The 23245-nt window shown below is 47.2% G+C and overlaps 2 protein-coding genes across 2 annotated transcripts; both read right to left on the minus strand.

Annotated features, from left to right (window-relative positions):
• Positions 1-16290: 16290 nt before the first annotated feature.
• LOC128730849 (antigen 5 like allergen Cul n 1-like) lies at positions 16291-17469 on the minus strand. The gene is made up of 3 exons (XM_053823930.1): positions 17148-17469; positions 16837-17081; positions 16291-16764 (listed from the first exon to the last, which is right to left on the minus strand). Exons 1-3 carry the CDS (start codon positions 17439-17441, stop codon positions 16521-16523), a joined length of 783 nt encoding a protein of 260 aa, XP_053679905.1. The 5' UTR covers positions 17442-17469; the 3' UTR covers positions 16291-16520.
• A 1977-nt stretch (positions 17470-19446) lies between these two features.
• LOC128731599 (antigen 5 like allergen Cul n 1-like) lies at positions 19447-20440 on the minus strand. Its single transcript, XM_053824729.1, has 3 exons — positions 20147-20440; positions 19836-20080; positions 19447-19756 (listed from the first exon to the last, which is right to left on the minus strand). The coding sequence occupies exons 1-3, from the start codon at positions 20438-20440 to the stop codon at positions 19513-19515; spliced, it is 783 nt and encodes a 260-aa protein (XP_053680704.1). The 3' UTR covers positions 19447-19512.
• Between the last annotated feature and the right edge of the window lie 2805 nt (positions 20441-23245).

The raw sequence follows: 23245 nt of genomic DNA on the forward strand, positions 1-23245 counted from the left end.
GAGTAATTTATGCATTTTCCACCAAGCTAATGCGCCTCGGCTTTCGACTTCCTTCGGCACCCACGCAACGCTCCAGCTCGTCTGCATAATAAACTTTGTTAATCTCGAGCGCTTAAAACTAGCGTCCTGCCACCGAAAGACATCGGGATCGCGACCGGGAAGCGTTCGTTGGATCGTTGGATCAAACCCGATTACTAAGAAGCGCCCGAGAGCTGCAGCCTTGCAATTGCCCAAATGGCTTTCTATGCAAATGAACGCTTCGTACCGCAGCTGCCAGCCACAACTTGCACTCTGCACTCGCTCGAGCAATCGCTCCGGTGCCCATCGCACCAACGTTGACTGTGGCCACCGAGCGTCGATGCAGCGAACGCCCGGAAAATTAATTGAAGTGCTCACCGGAACCCATTGCTACCCATTAATTTCCTTCCCAGGCATTTCGTCTCCCAGCAAACCCGAGTCTTCCGCGTGCAGGTCGTCTCCCAAGGCGGTGGCAGGACGATAAAATGTCTCAGATTGTGCGCCCGCGCGCGTCCCAAACGACGCAACCCACCCCCCTGGTGAACTTTTCGCGGCGAAGGGCCGAGACGACGGCGAAAAATAAATAACTCACTTCCCTACTGGGCCCCCAAAACAACAGACTTCTTGCGCTTGCTCCGGTATCGCCCTGTGCCTTGGCGCGTTTCCTTTACGCATTTACACCCGCAGCGGGCCGTCGGGAAGGACGCGATATTTGTCTGAAGTTGCCGCCCGAAAGTTCGGCGTCTTGGGGTTTTTTTTTCTTTCTTTTATGCTGTCTTTCATTTTTCTAACGACAGTTTCAGATTGAGTTAATCTTTGGTGGTGTACCCCTTGGTGACCCTTTTTCTCGGAGCTGCGTGGTGATGTTTTCGGTTGACGCTCCCGTAATGCGTTCTGTTTAGCGGCACGGGACAAAACGGGGACCACATTCGTCTGCGACTGGGCTGCAAATGGGCTACTGGCTTGGGAATACACCACGGTGGCCGCAATGGAACGGTGTAAACTTGAATCAATTTGCGAAGACGAACTTCGCACGAACGAGGGTGTCCTTTTTCGCTATCCGGATGCTGACCCACGCACGGCCAAGACCGAACGTTCTCTCGCCCAGGGGAGGGTTAGCGATTTGTGATAAGAGGAAAGTGTTTTAACTTTTTCCCAGCGTGATTTGGCGGAACGGTGGCAATAAAAATGAAAAATATGTTTGTACGCCCGTCCCCGACGGTTCCGGGGGTTTTTTCCCGAGTGCGAGAAGGAACTTCCGAAGCTTTCCGATCGCTGGAAGCGATGCAATCTTTTTGAGTGAAGTTGAAAGCGACACAGCGAGAAATGAAAAGGGGGCAAAAACAGGATTTTTGATAAACAAAAGTCCCGAAAGCGCCCTCCAACGGGCCACTGCTTTTGGGGGCGTTTTCAACCAAAAAGAAAACAGGGAAAACCGGTCGCAGGAGCTGATTGCTTGCAGCAGGGTCAGAAACTGCAACTAGTTCTCACGATGGAATTTATTCACGGCCCTCGTGGGCTCGTGGTGCAACGCGTAGTACATAAAACTTTATCTAGCCTCATAAATCTTAATTTAATAATTGAACGCCCTGCCCTAGCGGTTTGCCGCCACCGTTTGCTGCTTGTTGCCGCAATGTCGAAGGAGAAAAGCGAAATGATCGAACCACATGCAAACTGCAGCTGCAGCAGCCGCAGTTGAGAAAGTTTCACCCTTCGCTGGTCTCTTTTTTTATCCCTCAACCCACCAACGGACCGGCCGGTGTTCCGGGTGAACGGACCCATTTATCTTTTCGTTTCACTTGGTCCCTAATGAGCCGACGAATTGCAATCTATGAGGATAATTTTCTCCCACACGGACGCTCGATCGAGCTTGCCGTCTTGAACGGGCGAACCTGTGAACGGGCGGAAATTGTTTTTTAACGAGTTGCAAAGAATCGATTAAACCGAATCCGACTGGCGTTGCGCTAAAGAAAGGGAATTGCATTAACTAATGCAATCAAAGTTCTGTAGTTCCTTGCATTCTCTAGCGCAAACCGTCGCTCAGACAGTTGGGGCGACGATCGACGGCTTGATAACAGGGCGGTTGAGAATCAAACGTTTCGTCGTGTGTGAGTAAGCATTCCACTGAAGGTTGAACCGAAAACAAACAGTTTAAATGCACTTTGTTCGAGTGCACTTTGGTACCGTAAGTCAGTGGGAAATTTCTACGCTTCAGTCACTTCAGCTGCTGGTGGTCTGTTCCAGCTCAAGTCAAAATTTCTCCCAACTACTGTAACTTTCACGACATTTGTTCAGCCATGAAAGAGGCCCATCAGTTCGCAAGGCAAACCGTCTTCAATTGGCGTTTTACTCTCCTATTCTCGGGAGAACTCATCAGCCAAAGGGATGAGAGATAATTCGTTCGTTTCATTTACACCACATCGCCTTCTGTTTTGCTACCAGTCAAATAAAACCACACCAAGCTCCGGAAAACGCGCCCAAACTTTCCCGTGTTTCGTACGACTTTTAGATTCTTTTTCTTGTGTCCATTCCTCTCTCTCTGTCTCTCTCGCTGACATTCGTCACTCGTCAAACAAAGCCGACGAGGAAATACCTACCGACAGCAGGTCGCAAGGTGCCACAAAGTCATCGATGCCAAAAAATGCCATCCCGCTTCCACCCAGACGCTTCCTGATAAACCGAAACACACCCATCCACCTGGTGAGGATGGTTCACCAAACTCGGCACCTGAAGTGGCGCCGGAGTAGGGAGGCAAAAAATCCACAGGTTTGTCCAAAGTTTTTAATTAACAAACTTCGCCTTCTCCGCCGCCACCGCCAACTGGCGACGGCAGTAAAGACATTTCTCCTCGAATCCGGTTAATGGGAAAAGGTAAATTTTCACCGACGTGAGTGGGGCTGGAGGCGGGATGCGGCACGTTTTTTAATTAAGCGTTCCGGCGAACAGAACTCACCCTTTTTCGAGGGGCACATTATCTTGCCGCCTGCCCGCGAGATCCCACGGTGCGTAGGTAACCGAATCCTTTCGCGCTCCTGCGAAGTAACCAAGAAGTTGTCGGTCTTCGTTGAAGTTCACCGAAGTGGTCGCCGGCTGGGCTGGAGGCGGGAAAAAAGGAGAGTAAAAAAAGGGAATCCAAATTTTGCAAACCTCCCCCAAATTTCACCGCGAACAAGCAACCGGCGCTTCCGGGATTGGGACGCAACCCGCACGCTTTGTTCCATTGAAATCAATGTTTAACAATTCATTACAGCTTCCCAACTTTTGCTCCGGTCGCTCTCGCAGGGATGGAAAACAACTCGCAAGGACCTCTCGTGTGCGTGTGTACGTGTGCGTGTGATGGGGTGGGCCGGTATCACCTGCAGCGGTTCCGGAAATCTCATCCTCAATGATGAGTAATGAGAGGAAACCGGTTGTCTACCCAGCAAGGGATGCCGGCGTCTACACGATCGGTGCGTTTACAACGACTGATCGAATACGCTCATGCCGACCGGAGCCGTAGAAGGGCGAAGTTTTTAATCAAATCACGCCCTAGCGTGCCATGCATGGCCAAACGGGAAGCGGATCTGGGCTGGATTCACGTGAGCGAGAGCGAAAGGATGTCGTGCCGTTCGAGATCCCGATTCAGTTTGCATTTCCTTACACCGATCGGCGGAATGGGAACAAAAGTTCGGCGCAAATCAAATCGGCCAGTCGACAGAAGCTAACCCCCGAGCCTAGAAAACCCTCGACCAATCACGATGGCCAATCCAATTGTTCCATCGATAATGCCGGCGAGTGGTAATGAATTCTTAATCGCCAGAGCAACCGACGTGGACGACGGTGGCCGGCGAGAGCGGAAAACGAGAAGGTTCTTTGAAAATGTAATTTTGATAATTAGACTCCCTGCTAATCGACCCCGGGACGAACGTACCCGTGGGTTGGGTGTCAACAGTTGGGTCATTAGGGGGCTTACGTGCCGTAAGTCCGTGAGCCATCAATGTAACGTGGAACGTAATCGAATCATAGTGAGCTAAAAATAGCACTACCAGCGCTGAATTGAATTAGTCCGTGCCAGTGCCGCTTGCGATCGCTTAGTGCAAATTGGACCGGTTGAATCGCGTACGCGACGAAAACAAACCTCACCATCGACGGTGAGACTGTAAAGTTTCGTTCCACTTTGACGCTCCATAAAGTAATTGTCGCAGGTTACCAGCGGGATTCGCTCGTTAAATCGGAGCATAATAATCAACGGCAGTGCTCGAATAGCTCGCGATGGCAGTAAAAACGAGCTTCCCCGAGGCGCCAATCCCATTCTATGGCATTCCGGGCGCCTAAATGGCCCTTACTCCCTTGCGAGAAGACACGCTATACCATTCGCTTTTGTGTGTCGCTGGCAATTCTCACCGAAGACGCACCATCGGACGCTGTGCAGAATTTTTCTTACACGACAAACCCAACCAAAAATGCCTTCGTGTTCTGATTTGCCTTCGGTTGCGTTCGTTTGCGGTGCATGATAGCACCGGCAGCTAGCAACCCTTTCCCTTTGCAAAACGAGCAAAACGAGCCCGAGCGACACCCCAAAACGGCCCCCATTACATCATTACATTCATTCTAATGTCCTGTCACTTGGTCATGTCATCCCAATTCAACACATCGCTGACACTTTCCAATGCTGCTGCGTTGCGTCACACATCGGTCGCTCGTTAGCAGCAGCCAAATAATGCTAGACCAGCCCTGGAAGGTTAGAAAGGGTAGATTCCACCGGGAGAGAGAGCATCCCCAGCTCGGCTTGGTGCCCCTTTCAGTGGCCCCCAACGCCATCACCCGGAATGAGTCTCTCGCGAGGGGATTGATGCTGGCAGCCTCTTTATCTTATGGATGTTGCCTTCTCCAACTGTCTTCTCCAGACCATTAACATTCATACAAGTGTCCTCGTTCTCGCACTGGAAGATGGCACGGTGTGTTGGAAAGGACACGGCACCCGAGAGCGGCCCAGCTGAGCTTCGACCGCCTTTACCGTCCTTTCGGCGAATGCCAGCGCATCCTGCGCTTCAACGCTCCAAGGCAGCGATGGATATGAATAATGCAAATTTATCGGCAAATCCTTCGGGGATGGGAACCATCCGCCCAACTACGGGTGCATGTGAATGCGGGAAAGATTGACTCGCTAGCAATATGGCACGGGATGGGTTAAGCTATATTCAAGCGCCAACGAATCGTCCGGGCACATTAAGCTCGATTTCAATGAAGGATCCAGGGATTCCAGGAGAAGCACGAAAACTCCGTTTCTGCCCCACGTTGATAACTTTAATTGCTTTAAATTATTGGGTAATTGTAGCCGGTGTGATGGCCACCATTACTGGGGGATTTAAAACTCGAACTCATCAGTGTTCGTGTTCATTCGACAAAACAAAAAAATGTCCTTTAAGACAGCAAAGGGAGAGAAAAAAAAAGATCTGCAGCGAAACTGTGGCACCCATTTTTGGGGCGTCCATTGTGATGTGAGTTATTTTATGGCACATGAAATGCTGACAGTTCGTTGGCTGGGTCACTTTTCGCCTTGATGGAGCTTCTGGTGCTGCTTTAGCTGACACTACGTAAAGAAGCACTATAAAACCATCTCAGCCCGTCTGCGGCATTGTCACAGTCTGCGTGGCGTAAAAGAATGTGCTCCCTTTCGGTGTGATCGTTCGAAGGAAATGCACTCCATCAAAAGTGAACACCAAGCGAACTGGCTGTGTGGCATCGAGCATAGTGCTGGGAACGTGAAGTTGGTTCTGGCTTTTTTTGTTTTCTTCTCACCCACCAGCTCGAGTTACCGGCATCAATCGGTGATCATCATCGACGCGAATCAGCATCATCAGATCCGCTAGCTCGCACAAACGATGGAACCTCGAGAACAGTTCGTTTTCTCATCATTAGGCATTCCGAGCCCCGGCATGAACCTACACGAGGGGAAAACTCATCAAAAAAGAGACGAGAGAGAAAAAAATAAGTAGCAAATTGAGGCCAACTGCAAAGAAGAAAAAAAACCGCATACCACCCGCACAGGATAGTGAAGCTGGTGGGAAAATTTGATTGTTATTTTCATCTCTCCGCGGTTGCGTCGATTCGATCTCCACACCACTCGGCTGGGTGCATTAATATTCCATCGCTTGTGGCGTACGTTACAACAATGCGCCCAAGCGCATGTAGATAAACCGGATCCAACCACATGGAGCACGGCATGGTTTCGCTGCTTAGAACGGCTTCCCAGGCAGCAATTTTCAGTGTTCCTTCTCGTGTGTGGTGTAAAATAAAAAAAAAGCTACTCCTCAAGAACAACTTCTATTCCCGTTGAATGCGTTTGCACAAACGCGCGCGCGTCGCAGTAAAGCGCGAATTCCCTACTTTTTGACGTAAATGGATTCAATTTCTAGTAAATCTAAATAATGTTTTTGATAAAACGGCATAGTGGAAAACGCAATTTCGACGCCCGGTGCCTGTCTTGCCAGCGACTTGACGACCAGTGCGAAGGGCGACCACTAGGGCTTTCTACCGTCGACATAAATCATCCTTACTCAGTGATTTAGTTTCGTGATATTCGTGTGCTCTCGGGCGTCGTCGCTCGAGCTTCATTCAATTTCGTCCGGTTTGATGCTTCGGTGGTTGATTTTTCGCCGTCCGCTCCTGACGTTGGTGTGGTCGTCGAATTTTTCCTCCCACGGAGAACGTGTGATTGAAGCAAGGCAAGGCACCAACGCCATCAGCTGTCGATGCGATTGCAAAAGATGCCACAGCTCCAAAGCGTGCACGCGCGCGCGCGCCCGCCTGTTTGTTGGTTTTTTGTTGCTTATTTCCTTCAGCGCCTCACAGCAAATCGACTCTCATGACACGCTTTTCTCGCGTGTGTTACAAAGTCTTTGTCGGAGGAAGCCATTTATCATGCCATCCACCCATTCCCGGGATCGTGGTCCCGCATTGTTCCCGTTTCTTCCCACCATATGCTCGTCGCGATCATCATCACGAACATCCTTGTTATTTTGCTCCCATTTAACCCCGTCGCTCGCGTAAGCTCGCGCACAAACTTTCAAGTCAAAGCTTTGCAAAGTAAATTTCGTGACGCCATGATGGTCCTGGGATCCACCAGGGTTACCGGTACAGAGGTTAGTGGTAATTTATGGTTCCCACTATTTAGCAGCTGCACGGCTCCTGGCTTGTCTTCCACGCCGGACGCCCATGGGGCTAGACTACTTCCGTGTAAAACGCGCACGAAGCGAAACGGTGAACTGGCAGGCATCCTTTCATCGGGACACACGCAAACAACGCGAGTAAAAAGCAAGCAAAAGCCTGAAAAGTGGGAACAAAAGTGATTCCGGTTCGTGCGGAAGCTTACCCCTAGGATACCGCACACCCTGGAGCACTGTTGGCGATTAATCGAGAATTTACGTGGTGTTTTGCTAATTTTTGAGCGTTTTAATTTGCAGAACGAACCCCGAACCAAACCAGCCGGATGGCCATCGCGTTCTTGCAAGAACTACTCCCATTACTGGGTGCTGTAATAAGCTGGGGGAAAATTTTTAATCAAAAACAAATACCATTGAACCTTCGATGCACAAGAAGCAAACGTAGCTGCTGCCAGCTTCTAGCCGCATGGAACGACTCAAGAAGGGGGAGCTAATCGTTTCGTGCCCAACTGCTGTATCCCGTGCAAGGAACAGACTCTAGTTACCCCGGACCATACGGACGAGCGGGTCTTGATCGGAGACGGAACGGAACCAGCGGAAACTTTCCCACTTTCGCCATCAATCAATCTTAACTTCCACTTCTGACATCCCGGCCGCCTGATGACCGACAGACTTAGAAAAGTAGGGCGCGTTCATTAAAAACTAGCTCCTCGCCAGCCAGCAGCGATGGGGTTTTTTTTTTCTGCTGTCCCAAAATTAAGCGTGGGCTCACTTTGGGGGAGGAAAAATAGAAACAAATCCTCCCTCGTGAAAGCGCACCCCCAAAAGCACGATAAGTTATTAACTTTATAATAACAATTGACGCTGGCGTGGGTAAAGTTCGTGGGCCCCGAACCGATGACGAATAACTTCATATTTTATCCCTCCCGGGAGTAAGACGCTACGTGGCATCAAAATGGACGCCCCAAAAATGGCAAACTCCTGGCGCCATTTCGCACAACCGAACAACCGAATGTGTCCCGTGTCCTGTGGATGCAAACAAACGTTTGCCCGTTTCAAAAAGACACTCGAGTGTGGGTGGGTGGGTCCGAATGCCGAATGCTGACACCAACCCTTCGTGGGGGTGGAACCGGTTGGATACAGGGCGAGACAGGGAGAGATTTGCAGTGAAATGCTTTTACCGAGCCACCCCTACCAAGCACCTAAAGGATAATCAAACCGAACCCACCACAAAACGCTCACGGACGGTTTCCTCGGCCATTTCCCACGCTTCCCACGGCTGACATTTGCATTTTCACCCACCGCGCGTCCCAAACGGGGATGGAGCACAGGGTTTGGCTCTGAAAAGGTCCTCCACCTGCAAGCAGGGAGGGCTGCATCCTGTGGCTCTTGCCGGTCCCGCTCGAATCCACGGGCGGAAATTTTCAGAAATTTATCGACTCTCCGTTGCTGCTCCCTGCCACGTGGACCCACGCGGTTGCAATTCCAATCCTGGGGTCCTTTTTTTACCCAACCCCGATGAAACCGATGAACTAAACGCTCCCACATGGTAGGCGCAGGAAGGGTTCCAGAAACGGCCAGTAAATGTGCTGCGCGGGGTTCGTGAGTGTGTGGGTGTGCCACGGGCTCACCATTAGATGCCATTAGATTGTCATTATAGGTTATCACTCGGCTGAAATAGTCGTTTTAGGCTCGCTGTGCATGTGTGTGTGTGTGTGTGTCTGTATGTGCGCATTTGTTGTGAGCGTCCGTGCCGGATGCCACGTCACAATAGTGGCTCTGGAGACACCCCTTTTAGGTGCCCTGGTGGAGGTGGAATTGTAAAACCACCAACACACTCTGAGCCGAGCCGAATTTATTGAGCTTCAAAATTGAACACTAATTCTTGCTCGAATTAAACTGACCGTGGGACGACGTGGAAATCAACGCAAAGCACGAAGCAGTGCGTTGCGTGGTTGGATGTCGACAAAATGGCGGACTCGCAGAACGCGCGAATCGATTCGCTGGGATCGTTGAGCTGGGAGAGCTAAGTAATTGAACCACCGGTGTTCTTCACACGCGCGCACCATCTCGCCGAGCAAATACCCGCGAGCAATTATTTGCCCATCCGCAAACGAAGCACCACGCAGCGCTCGCTTCGCTTATCGTTATCGCGTTTCGTAAGGGTGGCTTCAATCAAGCGCCCCATTTTACGGCGAACACCGCGCACCGACTCGTGCCAGTGAGGTGCTCTTTCAATTGACCTTAAATTCCGTTGGTTGTGCGTGAGACCATCGGTGGTTTGCGAGATACTTTACGGTCGGTCGTTCGAACGATTCTCTCACCCCCCGCCCGGAAAGCGAGTGGCTACAAATTTTATCTCAAGTGGTTCCACCCCCAAACCGTTGCGAGGGGTGGCATGTTAAAGCTCGCACGCTTCCCACGGGACCACACTAAATCGGTGGTGTTCGTTTGGTGAGTCTCGCTTCAGCTCTGCGCCAGGAAAGATGCTTTAACCTGCGCCACGTCGTAGTGTCGGATTGGCCGGGGCTTTTGCGTGGAATAGCCGGGGTAGGTTGGGGCTTTTCGAGATTTATGATTCATCAATTTTCCATCGCATGGAGCGGCGGTTGCTTTTGATGGCTCATTCGTCTAAAATAACATGGAACCTCAGCCGGACTAATCGATAGCGAACAACAATCGATAGGATGTCTATTTTTATCTACGGCAGAACCGTAGCGTAAAGCAAATGAGCAGTCTAATGCTGCTCTTGCTTTTCATCATTTTCGTTCGTCTTTGAACTGCTGGATGGTGGCAAAAAGGCCCACTCGATAGGATGTTGTCTTTTGGGCTGTTTGCTAATAGCATCAAAGAGTTTTACCCAACACGTTACATGTATTTGAAACTCCCACCTCGATTGCATCGCAGACGTACACGCGAAACACTCCAATAAGTCAGCCTCGATCGCGGAACGCCACTTTGGGTGCTTTTGTTCGCCTTCGAAGCAATTCCACCATCCAACAGGGGGTTGGCTTTTGCCCACCCTTCTCGGTGCTGCGGAATCGATTCGCAATCGTCGTGCGCCTTTCGCCCCACCGGCACGCATCGAAACGGCGGGCAGCGCACCCAAGCTGCAATCCAATTTCGGGCGCAAAGCAAATGTTTGGCAGAAATTAATATGTGCCGGTGAATAAAACATGAGCAAGTTTGTTTGAGGCGCGTGGCGCGATTCGCCATTGCGCGGCAACTCGTACATCCCTTGAATGGGGTGTGGTGTGTGTTTTTTTATTTCCCTCCACTGGCCAGCTTCCGATACACGATACGGCAATTTGTGTAGGGAGATGGACAAAAAAAACCACGCGCACACACCCACAAATGAAACGCGCTCTTCAAAGCATCGAGCGCTCAAAAATGAACCTCGCGCAAAGATGAATCACCCTTTTGGTGGGTGGTGCGTCGAGAGAAATTATGCGTTTTGTAGCCTTTTTCTATGTTTACATTTCGCGATGGGGGTGGGAGCAACAAAAACCACCCACCGAGATTCACCGAACGCCGGGTGGGTTGTGTTTCTCTCTTGCGATGCGCATCCGGGGTTTTTTTTTTTCGATGAAAAGGTATACAGTTTCGCTTCCGTCAACACACCAACGCAGTATCACGCACAACAGAGAGACGTATCCTTTTCGAGGACTGCTGTCCACGCGAACCACCCACGCGGCAGGATTGTGCGGCAAAACGGAACCTCAAATAAGTAAACCCCTGGACGAAAGCATACGCAACCCGTTCTAGAAAGCAATTGGTGGGCGTTGAAGGACGACGCAAAAAAAAATGTAATAATTTCGCACATTTAGTACGCCCGATGCCTTCGCATTGCAAGTCACCTCCGCAGCAGCTAGCGAAAGTTAGACAGCAAATGGTTTGCGTAATCTCGCCGACCAAGTCACGGTACCGGGAAGGAAAGCAAATTTTCGGTGCGCTTTCGTTCGTCGGAAGCAAACCTCCCGGGATCATCCTAAACGAATATTTACCAGCACGAGCATTTGTGCGAAGGCGTACGGACGTTTTGTGTTGGTTTTGTTGAGAACGCTCGATGGAAATGTGCAGCAGCGAATGTTTCTAGTATTACCCACGTGATTCATTCACCTCTTGGCTGTGAAATTTAAGCGCACCGACAATGTCAGCACCTACAAATACCAATAAATTTTCCATCCGTTCGACGAAACGGCTTCCATTTTTTCCCCCCTGCTCACACGGCACAACTGCCCACGAAAGCCATTTCCCTTGTTCAGTGTATCAGCTCAATCGATGACCATCATCACCTCCACGCAGATAATGGATACTTGAGCTACGGCCTTAACACACTCTCCCTCGGTAAGCGGCTTCGAAAGCACAAACTTTTTCGCCCATTTTCTGGCCGAATCGCCGAAAAGCGCTGGAAAGAAAACAATATTTTGTTGACGCCTCCCACGCTCGCTCTAGCGTTCTCGATCCCCCGCATAAATACGCGGCTTCCCCGTCCCCGTCAAGATGAGCGCCTTCAACAAGATATCGGATTTAGTGGCACCGCGCCAAAGCAACAACAAACGTCACACCCCACACGCCGGTGCGACCATTCCACCGGTGGGTCAGAAATTCACAAAATTGCTCCAAAACAAACCGCCCCAAAATCTCGCTCTTCTGGCCAGCACTCGTTGGCCACCTTCGTGGCTTCCCCAACTGGCGTGAGACGCAGGATAACGGAGGCGAGATTATGAAACCCGAACCGCGTGCGTTGTTGGCGTTTCCGTTTCCGTTCCTTGCGTGAGCTTAGGGCAGACGCGAAACGGAGCTCGTGTTTTGTTTTCGGGCATTTTCACCTCACGAAAGTTTGCGCCTGTTTCTCGCCGGGCGCACGTTGCGGAATCATAATTCCGGGAATTGTGATGAAATACTTTCTCCTTAGCGCTGTAAGACGGAGGGCTTACGGCACCGGTGCTAAATGAGAACGGCGAAGGGGAATGCGAACCTCCCATTTTGGGGGGAGATTATTCGCCGGGCCGTGTCCAACGGGCGGTTATTAGGGGAATTCTTTAGAACGCAAGCATTGCGGGCAAGTTCATTGTGGCAGCTTTCTGGGGCTTGTGACGTTGTGAGATGACATTGCTTTAATTTAGGTTTTTTTGCTCACAGGATTGGATGGGATTGTGGGTTTGAAACGATGTGAAGTAAAAAGGGCAATTAATTTACATATGTTCATTTTTCCAAATCGCAATATCGGCTGAGTCGTAAAAACAAACACCCATTCACATTTCATCCTTCATCAATCGGGAGCATAAAATAAAAGGAATACACAGGTGCCTTTTCGAAAGAGTTCCTCGTCGGTAGTGCATTTTGATTTTTAATTGAAACCCAACCTCTCACCTGATCCCGGGAAGTCAACGACCTGTCGGAAAATGGATGCCACGAGGTCGCGACGAACGGGATCTGAATCCACACTAGCCGTTAATTGCGTTTCGGTTTGTTTTTCCGATGATTGGATCGATGAAGGAAAATGTAAAAATAAACGGAACCAAGCGCTGGGTTTTCCCCCCGAGCCGAGTATCTATTGCACAGCCATTCCACGTGGGCTGCTCCGTGCTCGGTATCTGCCTGACGATGGGTGAAAAAGTTCAACTTAAGCGACAAAATAAAGCCCCAAAATTTCATGCGACGCTTACGCTCAGTCTGAGATTCTGCTTGCAATCGCTTTGCAGTACGAGCGAGAGTACGATCGCTTTGACCGGAAGTTGTTTAAGCGTAAACACACACACACACACACCTAAAAACGATTCAATATTCGAACAAGTTGATCCCAGTTTTCCGACACCCGAGCAACCGAGTCTCCAGCATGCCATTGAGCGCATTCGCCAGGAACTGCATCGGTTTTGCCGGCGAAACCGGACGGATTATGGATTTAATTTAACAGATCACCGATTTGTGAGCAACTCGGGCAGAGAGTCGTAACGTAGGACGTCCGGTCTTTGCGGCGTCCCGGCACCCGAAAATTTGCAATCTGTTCCCTTATCGTCAAACATCGCGTGGCGTGGCGTGGTGTGGCCCGAAGGGTACCCAACCCAAGGGCACAGTTTCGTCGGAAGATTAAGGAAAACTTTATTCGTAACCATCGCTTCACATGCCACAACCGATGGTACGGATACGCCCGAGCCGGAAGGAGTGCAAGTAGTGGAAGAATTTAATTAACACTGTATCAGATGATGCTAGCGGGCGCAAGGGCAAAGTTTTGCTGCCACGATTAAGACGTTTTTCTCCAGGCCGAGCGTCCTAACCGGTGCCATTTCGAAACCGGAAGCTACGTGTGGATCATTCGTTCGTTTGTCTTCTTTTTCGCTGCTTCCATTTCACTCTTATCAGTTCGCCATTACACTCGTAAATGTTAACTGTGGTTCTACATTCCGATCGAGCTGCTCATTAGGTCATTCAGCAGAGCTGGTAAGCTGGTAGCACGCATGGAGCACGCGTGTTAATCACAACTGCACTTCAGCTGGCCACTTGCGTGTGATTCGGGCGGGTGGAACCTCGAAAAGAGAGAAATAAATTGTGCCTAGTGTTGATTAAAATCACTCATCGACTATTGCACAGCCAGATGTTTGCGTAGTTCATCCAATCGCTATATCGCACGAATACGATTACACTCGATCGAATGTGTGCTTTAACGCAACGGTGGAAAAAAAATCCACTTCCGTTAGCTGTTAATTATCACAGTAGCTGTTCACAGCCACATTACAGCACATTACGACACACTTAGTTTTTATGCACGCCACATCCGCCATATTCGCCATATCCGGTAACGTAAAAGTGCACCCGTGCATCCGGTCTCAGCGGGTTCGGAAGGTTTTCTTATCCTTAAAAATTGCACTTTGGGTGCAAACTTTGCCACTACTGGCCCGTGAAAACTCCGGTGACAAGCGTCTATCATTAGCCCGCGGGTGGCGCCAGCGATCTAGAAAAGGGGCAAAGATTTCCTCACCGTCTATCCGTTTCCGATACTCGTTAGGGCGTTGAGGTTCGGCCCTCTGGGACAGAACCGTGCAGAGCCTCACGGCAAATCTCTCCTCGTACGCTCGTACGATCACCAAGGAAACCTCCCTGGTTACGCTTACTTCCCAGAACTTGATGCGTTTTCCCGGCCTCGGGTTGCATGTTTCACCGGTTGAAGCGAAAGCGTCCCTGCATCGTGCAGGTGCACCGGTGCATACGTTTACTGTTTGCTCGAGTTATCTCTCGCTCGTGCGATCCGTGGCAGATTCCGTCTGCCGCATGTTAGAGCGCACTCTGTATTTATCTTTTTTTTTTCTTTATTTCTTGCTCCCCTGGCACAGGGTGCCATTCGGTGTGCACCGTTACCGGATGGCCCTAGCCTCGGATGCCATTAGCTCCGGAAGGGCGTTGGGAAAAAGTTTGACCGTGATTCGCTGCCGAGTGACGCTTCCTTTACAATGCGGTCCTTCCCATTTCGACGCCGACAATGACGCAACGGTGCGCTGACATATTCTTTGCCGGGTGCAACTCGCGAATTCTCGTTACAAATTCTTCGGTTTCGTGCTGCACACCGAAAAGGAAAAAAAGAAAAGACGAAAAATGGTGAACTCATGAAAAGTGTCTTAATTTTTTCGCACCGTCGACGAAGACGCAGGAAAGAATGAACAGTTTGAGCTAGTTTTGAAGCGCAAACTTACTCGTCCTGTAACGTGACAGGCACACGTGGGTGAAAGGAAAAAAATCCACGCACACACGCTCGCGAGAGGATGAGAAAACTTTCTGGTATTTAAAGTTCCCCATAGCGAACGCTAGCAGATAACGGTCAACGGTTGAAATGAATCCAGTGAGCTGAATGGATATGGACAGACGGTATGCGGAATAATTAAAAATGGATTTCATGCATCAAACACCGCAAACCCGGCGCTACTGAATGCCACTGATATAATTTTTGATATCTCTGTCACCGGAGAATCCCTGTTAACGTATATTATATGCTTGCACCTGCTGCCAAGGATGGTCTGTTTCGTAATTTAGCTCCCGGCAAAGTGCGCACTACATCAATAATATATCAAATTAATGACTAATTGTTACCGACCTGCGCAAATCATTGCCCCCGGGTTTGGTTGCTTACTGCGCGGTGTGGGTTTTTTAATTATTGCACCAAAAATAATCAATAACGCCGCGCGTTTTCAAGCGCCTCTATCGATTTGCGGTGTACAATTCGTCCAAGGGCAGCTACTATGTAAAGGCTCCCCACGACCAGGTGCGTCATTTCCCAGCCCACCCGAATGGTCGAAACAATTATGCCTCGATCGATTGCGCCACATTAGACGCAACCGGGTGCTTCCCTTTTCCCACAGCTCGTTACCGTGGAACGAACGCCGAACGAGCCGCAATGATTTCAAGCTAATGAAAACTCACCCGTGACGCCATTGTCGAAATTTAATTCAACTCGGTTGCTAATTTGCTTAGGCATCAAAGAGAGTGAGAAACAGAGAGAGAGAAAGAGAGAGCGAAAAAAAACGCCCGTCCCGCCCCATGCGACGGTGGTATTGAAAACGCGTGAAAATTAATTTCACAATTACCATCGGCAACCGCGAGAGAGTTGGGATTGGGAAAAATGGTGGAGCACAGGTCACGCGCGGGCAACCGATTTTCCGAGCCGGTTTCATGGCTGCTTGTCACGTTTTGCGCTCGGTGCGCGAAAGTCAGGACTTGCGCGTTTTCCGCGTCATCCATGTGGGTGTGGGGGTGTGTGTGCCGCTAATTAAACGCTCAATAATTCAATTACACTCGTCGGCTTACCATTGCCAGCCAGCGTTGCTACCTGACGTGCAGGTTCGGTCGTCAATCGGCTTAAAATCCGCCGAGTTCGCATCTCCGGAAGTGGAGGCGCAGGTGTCAAAAGGGTTGGTTTTCTTACGCTAATTAGCTCAGTTACTGCCGACAGCGTGCCTTCGTGGTGTTTTGCTGTTAATTTATCTGCACCAAAATAGCTTACCGGTGGTTAATATTTAAGTCGATATACAATTGATAGCACATGCATGATATAAGCCCATACGATAGCGGAGAATGGAGAAACTCTTTGAATTGCAGTAAAAGGAGTTACACTTCTCGATTTTTTTTTGTATGCGTCATGTGGGCTTAGCTGTTTTATTTTGTTTTTGTATTTTCAAGTCGAATGTCACAGTTTTACCTTACACGAAATAAATTTTTGAAGTCCCATGTCTGATTCGTAAAATGTCAAATCGATCATTTAACACGATCCATTGTGATCAAACGAGCGTAAGCATGTGAAAGGGTGTGGTTTGGAGCAGAAACGTTCTTCGGTCATCGTTATAAGTCATCGTCATGTGTTCATCCTTAATAAGGCACCGAAACTGGTTCGTCTGGGTTGCACAGACCCTGGTAATCCGAGTTGCATCCTTTAGTACAGCCACTGCACGGTTCGCCCTTAGCGTACATCGGCAGACCAACGATATCAGTGAATGAATAATTGCACACCAGGTACAGGTAAGGGTTTCCGTCATCCGACCACTGGCTGACGGCGCAACCGAGCTTGTTTGCCTTATCCGCTGCCATCACGGCGAAGTGGAAGATCATGGTGCTGTAAGGAATAACAAAAAGGATACGTCAAAAAGATCCTTGGAGATCGCGATTCGTGATCAGTGACACTTACTGTCTGCCCGGATCGTACATGCTCTTAACCATTCGCGAGTTCACATCGAAGCGTTCATCCCACCAGGACGAGATCAGGTCCTTGATCACCTGTGGGATGTTGTCGATCGACGGCGCAGTCGTGGTGATGTGATTCAAGTTCTGGCCTGAGTAACGATGGTTGGCAGTGTTGTGACAATCATCGTGTTTCTGCACGCACCGATTAGCGTTCAGCTGCGCCATCTTGGCCAGCTCGTCGTCCCAGGTCTAAGGATCGAATAGATTACTGAGAATTTACCACCAATCGAACTATGCACATTAATCTCAACTTACCATCGTGGTCATCTGTTTCGCTTTCGGAAGCCATTTAACACCTCCAGTAGCGACCGTGCTACGGTACTTGTTGTGTTCGTCGAGCACAATTTTCTTCAGCTCGTCGGTCATCTCGATCACCTTCGCTCCAGCGGGACAGTTGCTGGTGAAACCGCCAGGATTGTTACATCCAATGTGGTTGTCTCCAGGATCACACAGGTCCGGATTACAGTAGTCCTGAGCCGCCGTCGACTTGAGAGCCGCAGCCACGAGGGCTGCTAGGAGCAGCATCCACTTGCTTTTACCACTCAACATTTCAACAATTTAAGGCCTTTTTTTGGGATGTATTTTAGCACAACTGACGACTGACAACTTGTTCTCTGATCTCCGTGGAGAGAAACACTGATAGCAAGCTTAAAGCTCGTCTGGAATTTATACTGACCGGCATAAATCGCTAAAGTGGCTCGATTCAATAAAAAAAACACCCATTGTAGCTGCACCACTATCTTTTTTCCAGCACCAATGCAACATATCCCTCAACTTTAATTCCATGAAGCGAAAATCACTTGATTCTAATGAACTAAGATTTTCATCGTCCAATTTTTTCTCCATGTAGATTGAGCTACTGCCTAATCGACCAATCTATCCGAACTTTCTCACGCATAGTCCACAAACGATCGATTTTGTGGTAGATTTCAATATCAACCGCGGGGCAATAAACGTGATGGGCTCGATTCGCGGATCGTAATGGAAATAATTTGAATAATTTGAAGCAGAGGGTCATAACACACTCGATGCATGTTAACAATTCCGAGAGCTCGTTGTAATGAAATTTTATTTTTCAAATAAATCTTTTTCCACATATATTCGGAGAATTTCAAAGCCAGAGCCAAACGGAATTGAAGAAACTATAGTTCATTTCGTTGGAACATACTGCTGATCCAATTTTTCCATAGAATAATTCACAGCTAATAAATCTCACATATCTTTCCAAATAAGTCCACATTTGTCATATTTTCATTTTTATATGACGAAAACTAAAAACGTAATTAAAAACTTTTAATACAAAATTATGCCTTTTTATCAGATATATAAAACAACTGCAATAATGTTGTTCGAAAACAAAGCTTTTCTTTGCATTTAGTTATGTTTTTAAAAACTGATCGCGTAATTTTGAACCTTATTGAAGGTGGGTTCTTGATCAATTTGATTTATGTTTTTTTTTTACTTTTTATTATATCACAAAAAACGTAACATCATCGTAACGCCACCTGGGTCGATTTATTCTATATCAATTGTGCGTGAGAACATTATTTATCGATTTCCTTGCAATTTCAAAGTGTTCTTGGATACAAGTACATAGCAATTAAACCTCGTATAATTTGATCTTATCAGCATCGTTTGTACGATTGATGCATTTGCAACTGGCTTTAACATGTGCTTTAACATGTGTACCGTTCATCGCTATTCTATACATGAATCCAGCTGATTTGTGGAGCAGTATTGCGTAATAACTTAGACTTCTAAAGCCGTATTACATTTGAAAAAATATTATTGTTCATTTGCATCGATTTTTCCTAGTAATGTTACCACATTTTTCCTACTGCAGTTAGCATTTCAAATAAATAATTCACGATTACACTGTCGTAAAATTTATGCCGACAAAGCTTCATGAATATTAAATCAAAACTTTTCACTGCCATGATAAACCAACTCCACGATGATTCGTCGCCATCAGACAAGAAGAAATGGAGATGTATAAATGGATGGGGTGAGGATTCTTTTAGAGTTACTGCCAAATGATAACACCATGCCTAAGGCGAAACACGTTCAACTGATAAGCTGGAAGACGTCAAGTTTGGTCTATCCCTCGATCCGATCTCTCGGCAGCAGACTTGCATTAGAAATATTGCAATTTAACCTGAGAGCTGCCACACATAAGGGGTATTACATCACATTTTATTTGGTGAATCGTCTTTTGATCAATTTGAGGCAATTTTATTTTTGCATTACTGCTATGCATTTGAGTGAAGTTGAGAAAAGGTTATTTGATTGTTGATAAAATATAGCATAAGCTAATTATTATTACAAGGTTGATTTTATTTTCATATTAATTTCTTTCAAATCATGAACCTTGCAGTTGTAAACTGAACCAGACAGGATTAACTCGTTTGGTTTATTTTATTTTATTTCAATTGAATTCATCTTCGAATGTACAAATTGAATAATGCAAAACGACAAGAAACAAACAAATTGCGAATGAAATAATATCATTACATTTATTGGAATGATTGCAATGTTTAGACAGGTTAATACTGGGTGATGCTTGGTTTAGATATAGATTCTGCATGTTCCATGAACTTTGACATTTGTGAACAATTGGTTCTTAGAACGGCACCGAAACAGGTTCCTCTGGATTGCACAGACCCTCGTATGCCGAGTTGCATCCCTTAGTACAACCGCTGCATGGCTCTCCCGCAGCATACATGGGCAAACCGCTAATATCCGTGAATGAATAATCGCACACCAAGTACAGGTAAGGATTTCCGTTTTCCAACCACTGGCTGGTGGCACAACCGATCTTGTTCGCCTTATCCGCTGCCATCACGGCGAAGTGGAAGATCATGGTGCTGTAAGGATTAACAAAAAGGATACGTCAAAAAGATCCTTGGAGATCTTGATTGGCGATTCGTGATCAGTGACACTTACTGTCTGCCCGGATCGTACATGCTCTTAACCATTCGCGAGTTCACATCGAAGCGTTCATCCCACCAGGACGAGATCAGGTCCTTGATCACCTGTGGGATGTTGTCGATCGACGGCGCAGTCGTGGTGATGTGATTCAAGTTCTGGCCTGAGTAACGATGGTTGGCAGTGTTGTGACAATCATCGTGTTTCTGCACGCACCGATTAGCGTTCAGCTGCGCCATCTTGGCCAGCTCGTCGTCCCAGGTCTAAGGATCGAATAGATTACTGAGAATTTACCACCAATCGAACTATGCACATTAATCTCAACTTACCATCGTGGTCATCTGTTTCGCTTTCGGAAGCCATTTAACACCTCCAGTAGCGACCGTGCTACGGTACTTGTTGTGTTCGTCAAGCACAATTTTCTTCAGCTCGTCGGTCATCTCGATCACCTTCGCTCCAGCGGGACAGTTGCTTGTGAAACCGCCAGGATTGTTACACCCAATGTGGTTGTCTCCAGGATCACACAGGTCCGGATTACAGTAGTCCTGAGCCACCGTCGACTTGAGAGCCGCAGCCACGAGGGCTGCTAGGAGCAGCATCCACTTGCTTTTACCACTCAACATTTTCACCACACGTCAATTGCGTTGTAAAAAATGCACTTCTCACTGTAACAAAACCACTGTAACAAGCCTTCACTGTGTTCGATCTTCGACCAAGCCCAGTGTAACGAACACTAATGCTTTGGAGTAAACCAGATCAAAATTTATACAAAAAATCAATCCCGATGGAGGCATCCTCATGCCTGGCGGTGGTTTTCCATATGGCCATTCATCGTTCCCTCTCGTATAGAACGCGTGCATTCCCCCTCCGGCTAGTTAAATTCTCCGCTCATTAGCCACACCCTGATGTTGGTGAGATCGAGTGCTACAAATCATTCTTTAGATAGAAGGCTATTGATAACGCGAACGCGAAACGCACCCACTGCAACTGTGCGTGCAGCTCCGGGATGATTTATGCCGTACAGCTTCCAACGAAGCCGTATCGGGAATCGGAAAAAAACAATAATCACAAAACTTAAATCAGAGATTACATCCGATGATTATGTTCGGCATGAACTGTCGAGCAGCCATCGCACAACGGCGTTCGGTTTGCGTTGTGCATAGGGAGGTGTTTTTAATGAATTATAAATGAAAGTGAAAAAAAAACCAACCATATACTGTGCCAATTAAAACGCGATTAAAGGCTCAAGCGTCCCGATAAGCATTTATTCATTTGGCATCCATCATTGTGCTGGAAACCAGTGACGCAAAAGGTGAAGCGATTTCGCACACGTGCAATCGAGCAATGCGTGTGAGGCTACACCATTGCGTTATGGATTTGCCTCGCACGTGTGTTCGGTGGCTCACGGTCGGTTTCCCAGCCTTTTTAAAAGCGACCAAGGAAGCTCAAACAAAAAAAAACAGTGGACAGGTGGTGATATACAATTCAAGTCTGTGCTGGACGAGTTGTTATCACTCGATCGTGCAACTCCGATCTTAAGTAGGTTTTTAAGCATACAGGCGATGGAAGATTTTATCGCAGTATTTTGTAGGAATAAAGTATACGAGGCAATCGTGCAGTTGTGCAATGAGAGATTTTAACAGCCGGTGGCTTTTTCCCTTTATTTATGACCTATGAATGCTATTTAGTGCTTTATTTTGAATACAATATTCGATTATTTATCCATCTGGCTGGCCATATCTATTAAACTACACGGTGTGTGATTGATATTCAAATTCATCAAAGAAAAGTTTATTTTTAATTGCCAGAATCACGTCACCATCTGTTGTACAGCAAACACCGATTTTCCTCGCATTTAGCTCAACAAACAGCCACGGTAGCAAACAAATCGTTGATGTACTTGCGCTTAATGCAATGGAGAGCAACAAACATCAAATTATGCCTGCAAACGAATACCTAATCATTACGGGTTGTTGTAGTTGCTGCCAATAATCGCCCTCCCGGCATATCCTGGCCGGTGGCAGGAAAGCAATACCGTCGAAGCTAATTAAATCCATTTGCCATGCTCGATTTGCAACCAAGCTTAGTGACTCCGACTTTTGCAGTCATGTTTCCTCCATCACATGGCGAAACCACGTGCAGCTGCGGTGGTTTTCTGGCGTAGGCGAGAAAGGTGATAAAATTGATTACCACCAGGGTGCGGTGCGAATATGATTGAGTTGATTGGAAGGTCCTGACAGACCCTGCACGAACGGTTGATAGCTTTCCCCTGTTGTCCACCTTGTGGTGCATTCGTCGTGGGAGCTCCATTATGCGCCCTTTGAAGCGTACCTTTAATATTTAACTCAATGCTTCATTGTTGATTACATAATTATTGATACAATATTAATGTAACTAACAGTTGCATGATACCTATTTAAACTAACACCCAACTCAAGTGATTGGAACATCTCCTTTAATGACGCTTATGCGATAAGGCACACTTGCTCGAAATTGTGTTATATAAATAAAATATCAATATATAACGGTAGTTGTAATGAAACATTATGATTATCTTACCATCTGCAATTGCGGGAAATTAATTTAAATGCGTATGGTTTTTGCCTTTCTTTCGGGTCGTTATTTGTACTACACTGCAGCGAGGATTTGGCGATTAAATCTATAATCACTCATTCATCGAATATTGCCTTTGTTATACATATTCAAATTCATCTAACTATCGAGATTTGTGGCTCCTATTATTTTGTGTTGAAGCTTCGTGAAACGATGTATGTTCAATTTATTGATATCGGCCATAAAACTGTTTGAATGCATTACATAAACATTCCTAAATGAATGATCTACAATTATATGAATACTCTAATTGAAATCTACAATTTATCATTGATACATTGAACAGTTGGAATTTATTATAACCCCATTTCTCTTTTCTTTCTTTTTAACAACTCAGCAGCTCTTACCTTTACAATATAAAATCCATTTAGTTTAGTCCATGTTTAGTATAATTCAAACCAAAAGATCGACAAACCATACTGCGAGGCCATATCTTCGCAAAGAACATATGCACTACAGCGAATCAGAGAGAGCGAATGCACTACAGCGATCAAAGCAGATGAAGTAAAAAAAAAGGAGCCAAAGCATATTCAAAAAGGCAAAATCGAGAAAATTTTTCGCAAAAGTAACAGGAGAGCATACCAGCCAGGAGGTAGTAATTTCACAAAATACCAGCGCAAAAAACGAGCAAATAATTTAAATTTCTCAAACGCTTCATGCATAGTTTTTAAATTTGACTCATAGATGGCGCTAAATAAACGCTTAAATCCGTTGAAATGTTTCGCTATATGAAAAGTTTCATGAATTTTAAAAGCGCCATCTATGAGTCAAATTTAAAAACTATTTTCTTTTTACTATTGTCAGCGCTACCTATT

The sequence above is a fragment of the Anopheles nili genome, chromosome 2 (genome assembly GCF_943737925.1).
Source record: "Anopheles nili chromosome 2, idAnoNiliSN_F5_01, whole genome shotgun sequence".
NCBI classification, from domain to species: Eukaryota; Metazoa; Arthropoda; class Insecta; order Diptera; family Culicidae; genus Anopheles; species Anopheles nili.

Coding starts and splice junctions, on each gene's coding strand:
- LOC128730849 (XM_053823930.1), bottom strand. CDS start 17,441: ATGTTGAGTGGTAAAAGCAAGTGGATGCTGCTCCTAGCAGCCCTCGTG. Junction 17,082..17,147: donor CGAAACAGATGACCACGATG/GTAAGTTGAGAT, acceptor TTCGATCCTTAG/ACCTGGGACGACGAGCTGGC. Junction 16,765..16,836: donor ATGTACGATCCGGGCAGACA/GTAAGTGTCACT, acceptor TATTCCTTACAG/CACCATGATCTTCCACTTCG.
- LOC128731599 (XM_053824729.1), bottom strand. CDS start 20,440: ATGTTGAGTGGTAAAAGCAAGTGGATGCTGCTCCTAGCAGCCCTCGTG. Junction 20,081..20,146: donor CGAAACAGATGACCACGATG/GTAAGTTGAGAT, acceptor TTCGATCCTTAG/ACCTGGGACGACGAGCTGGC. Junction 19,757..19,835: donor ATGTACGATCCGGGCAGACA/GTAAGTGTCACT, acceptor TAATCCTTACAG/CACCATGATCTTCCACTTCG.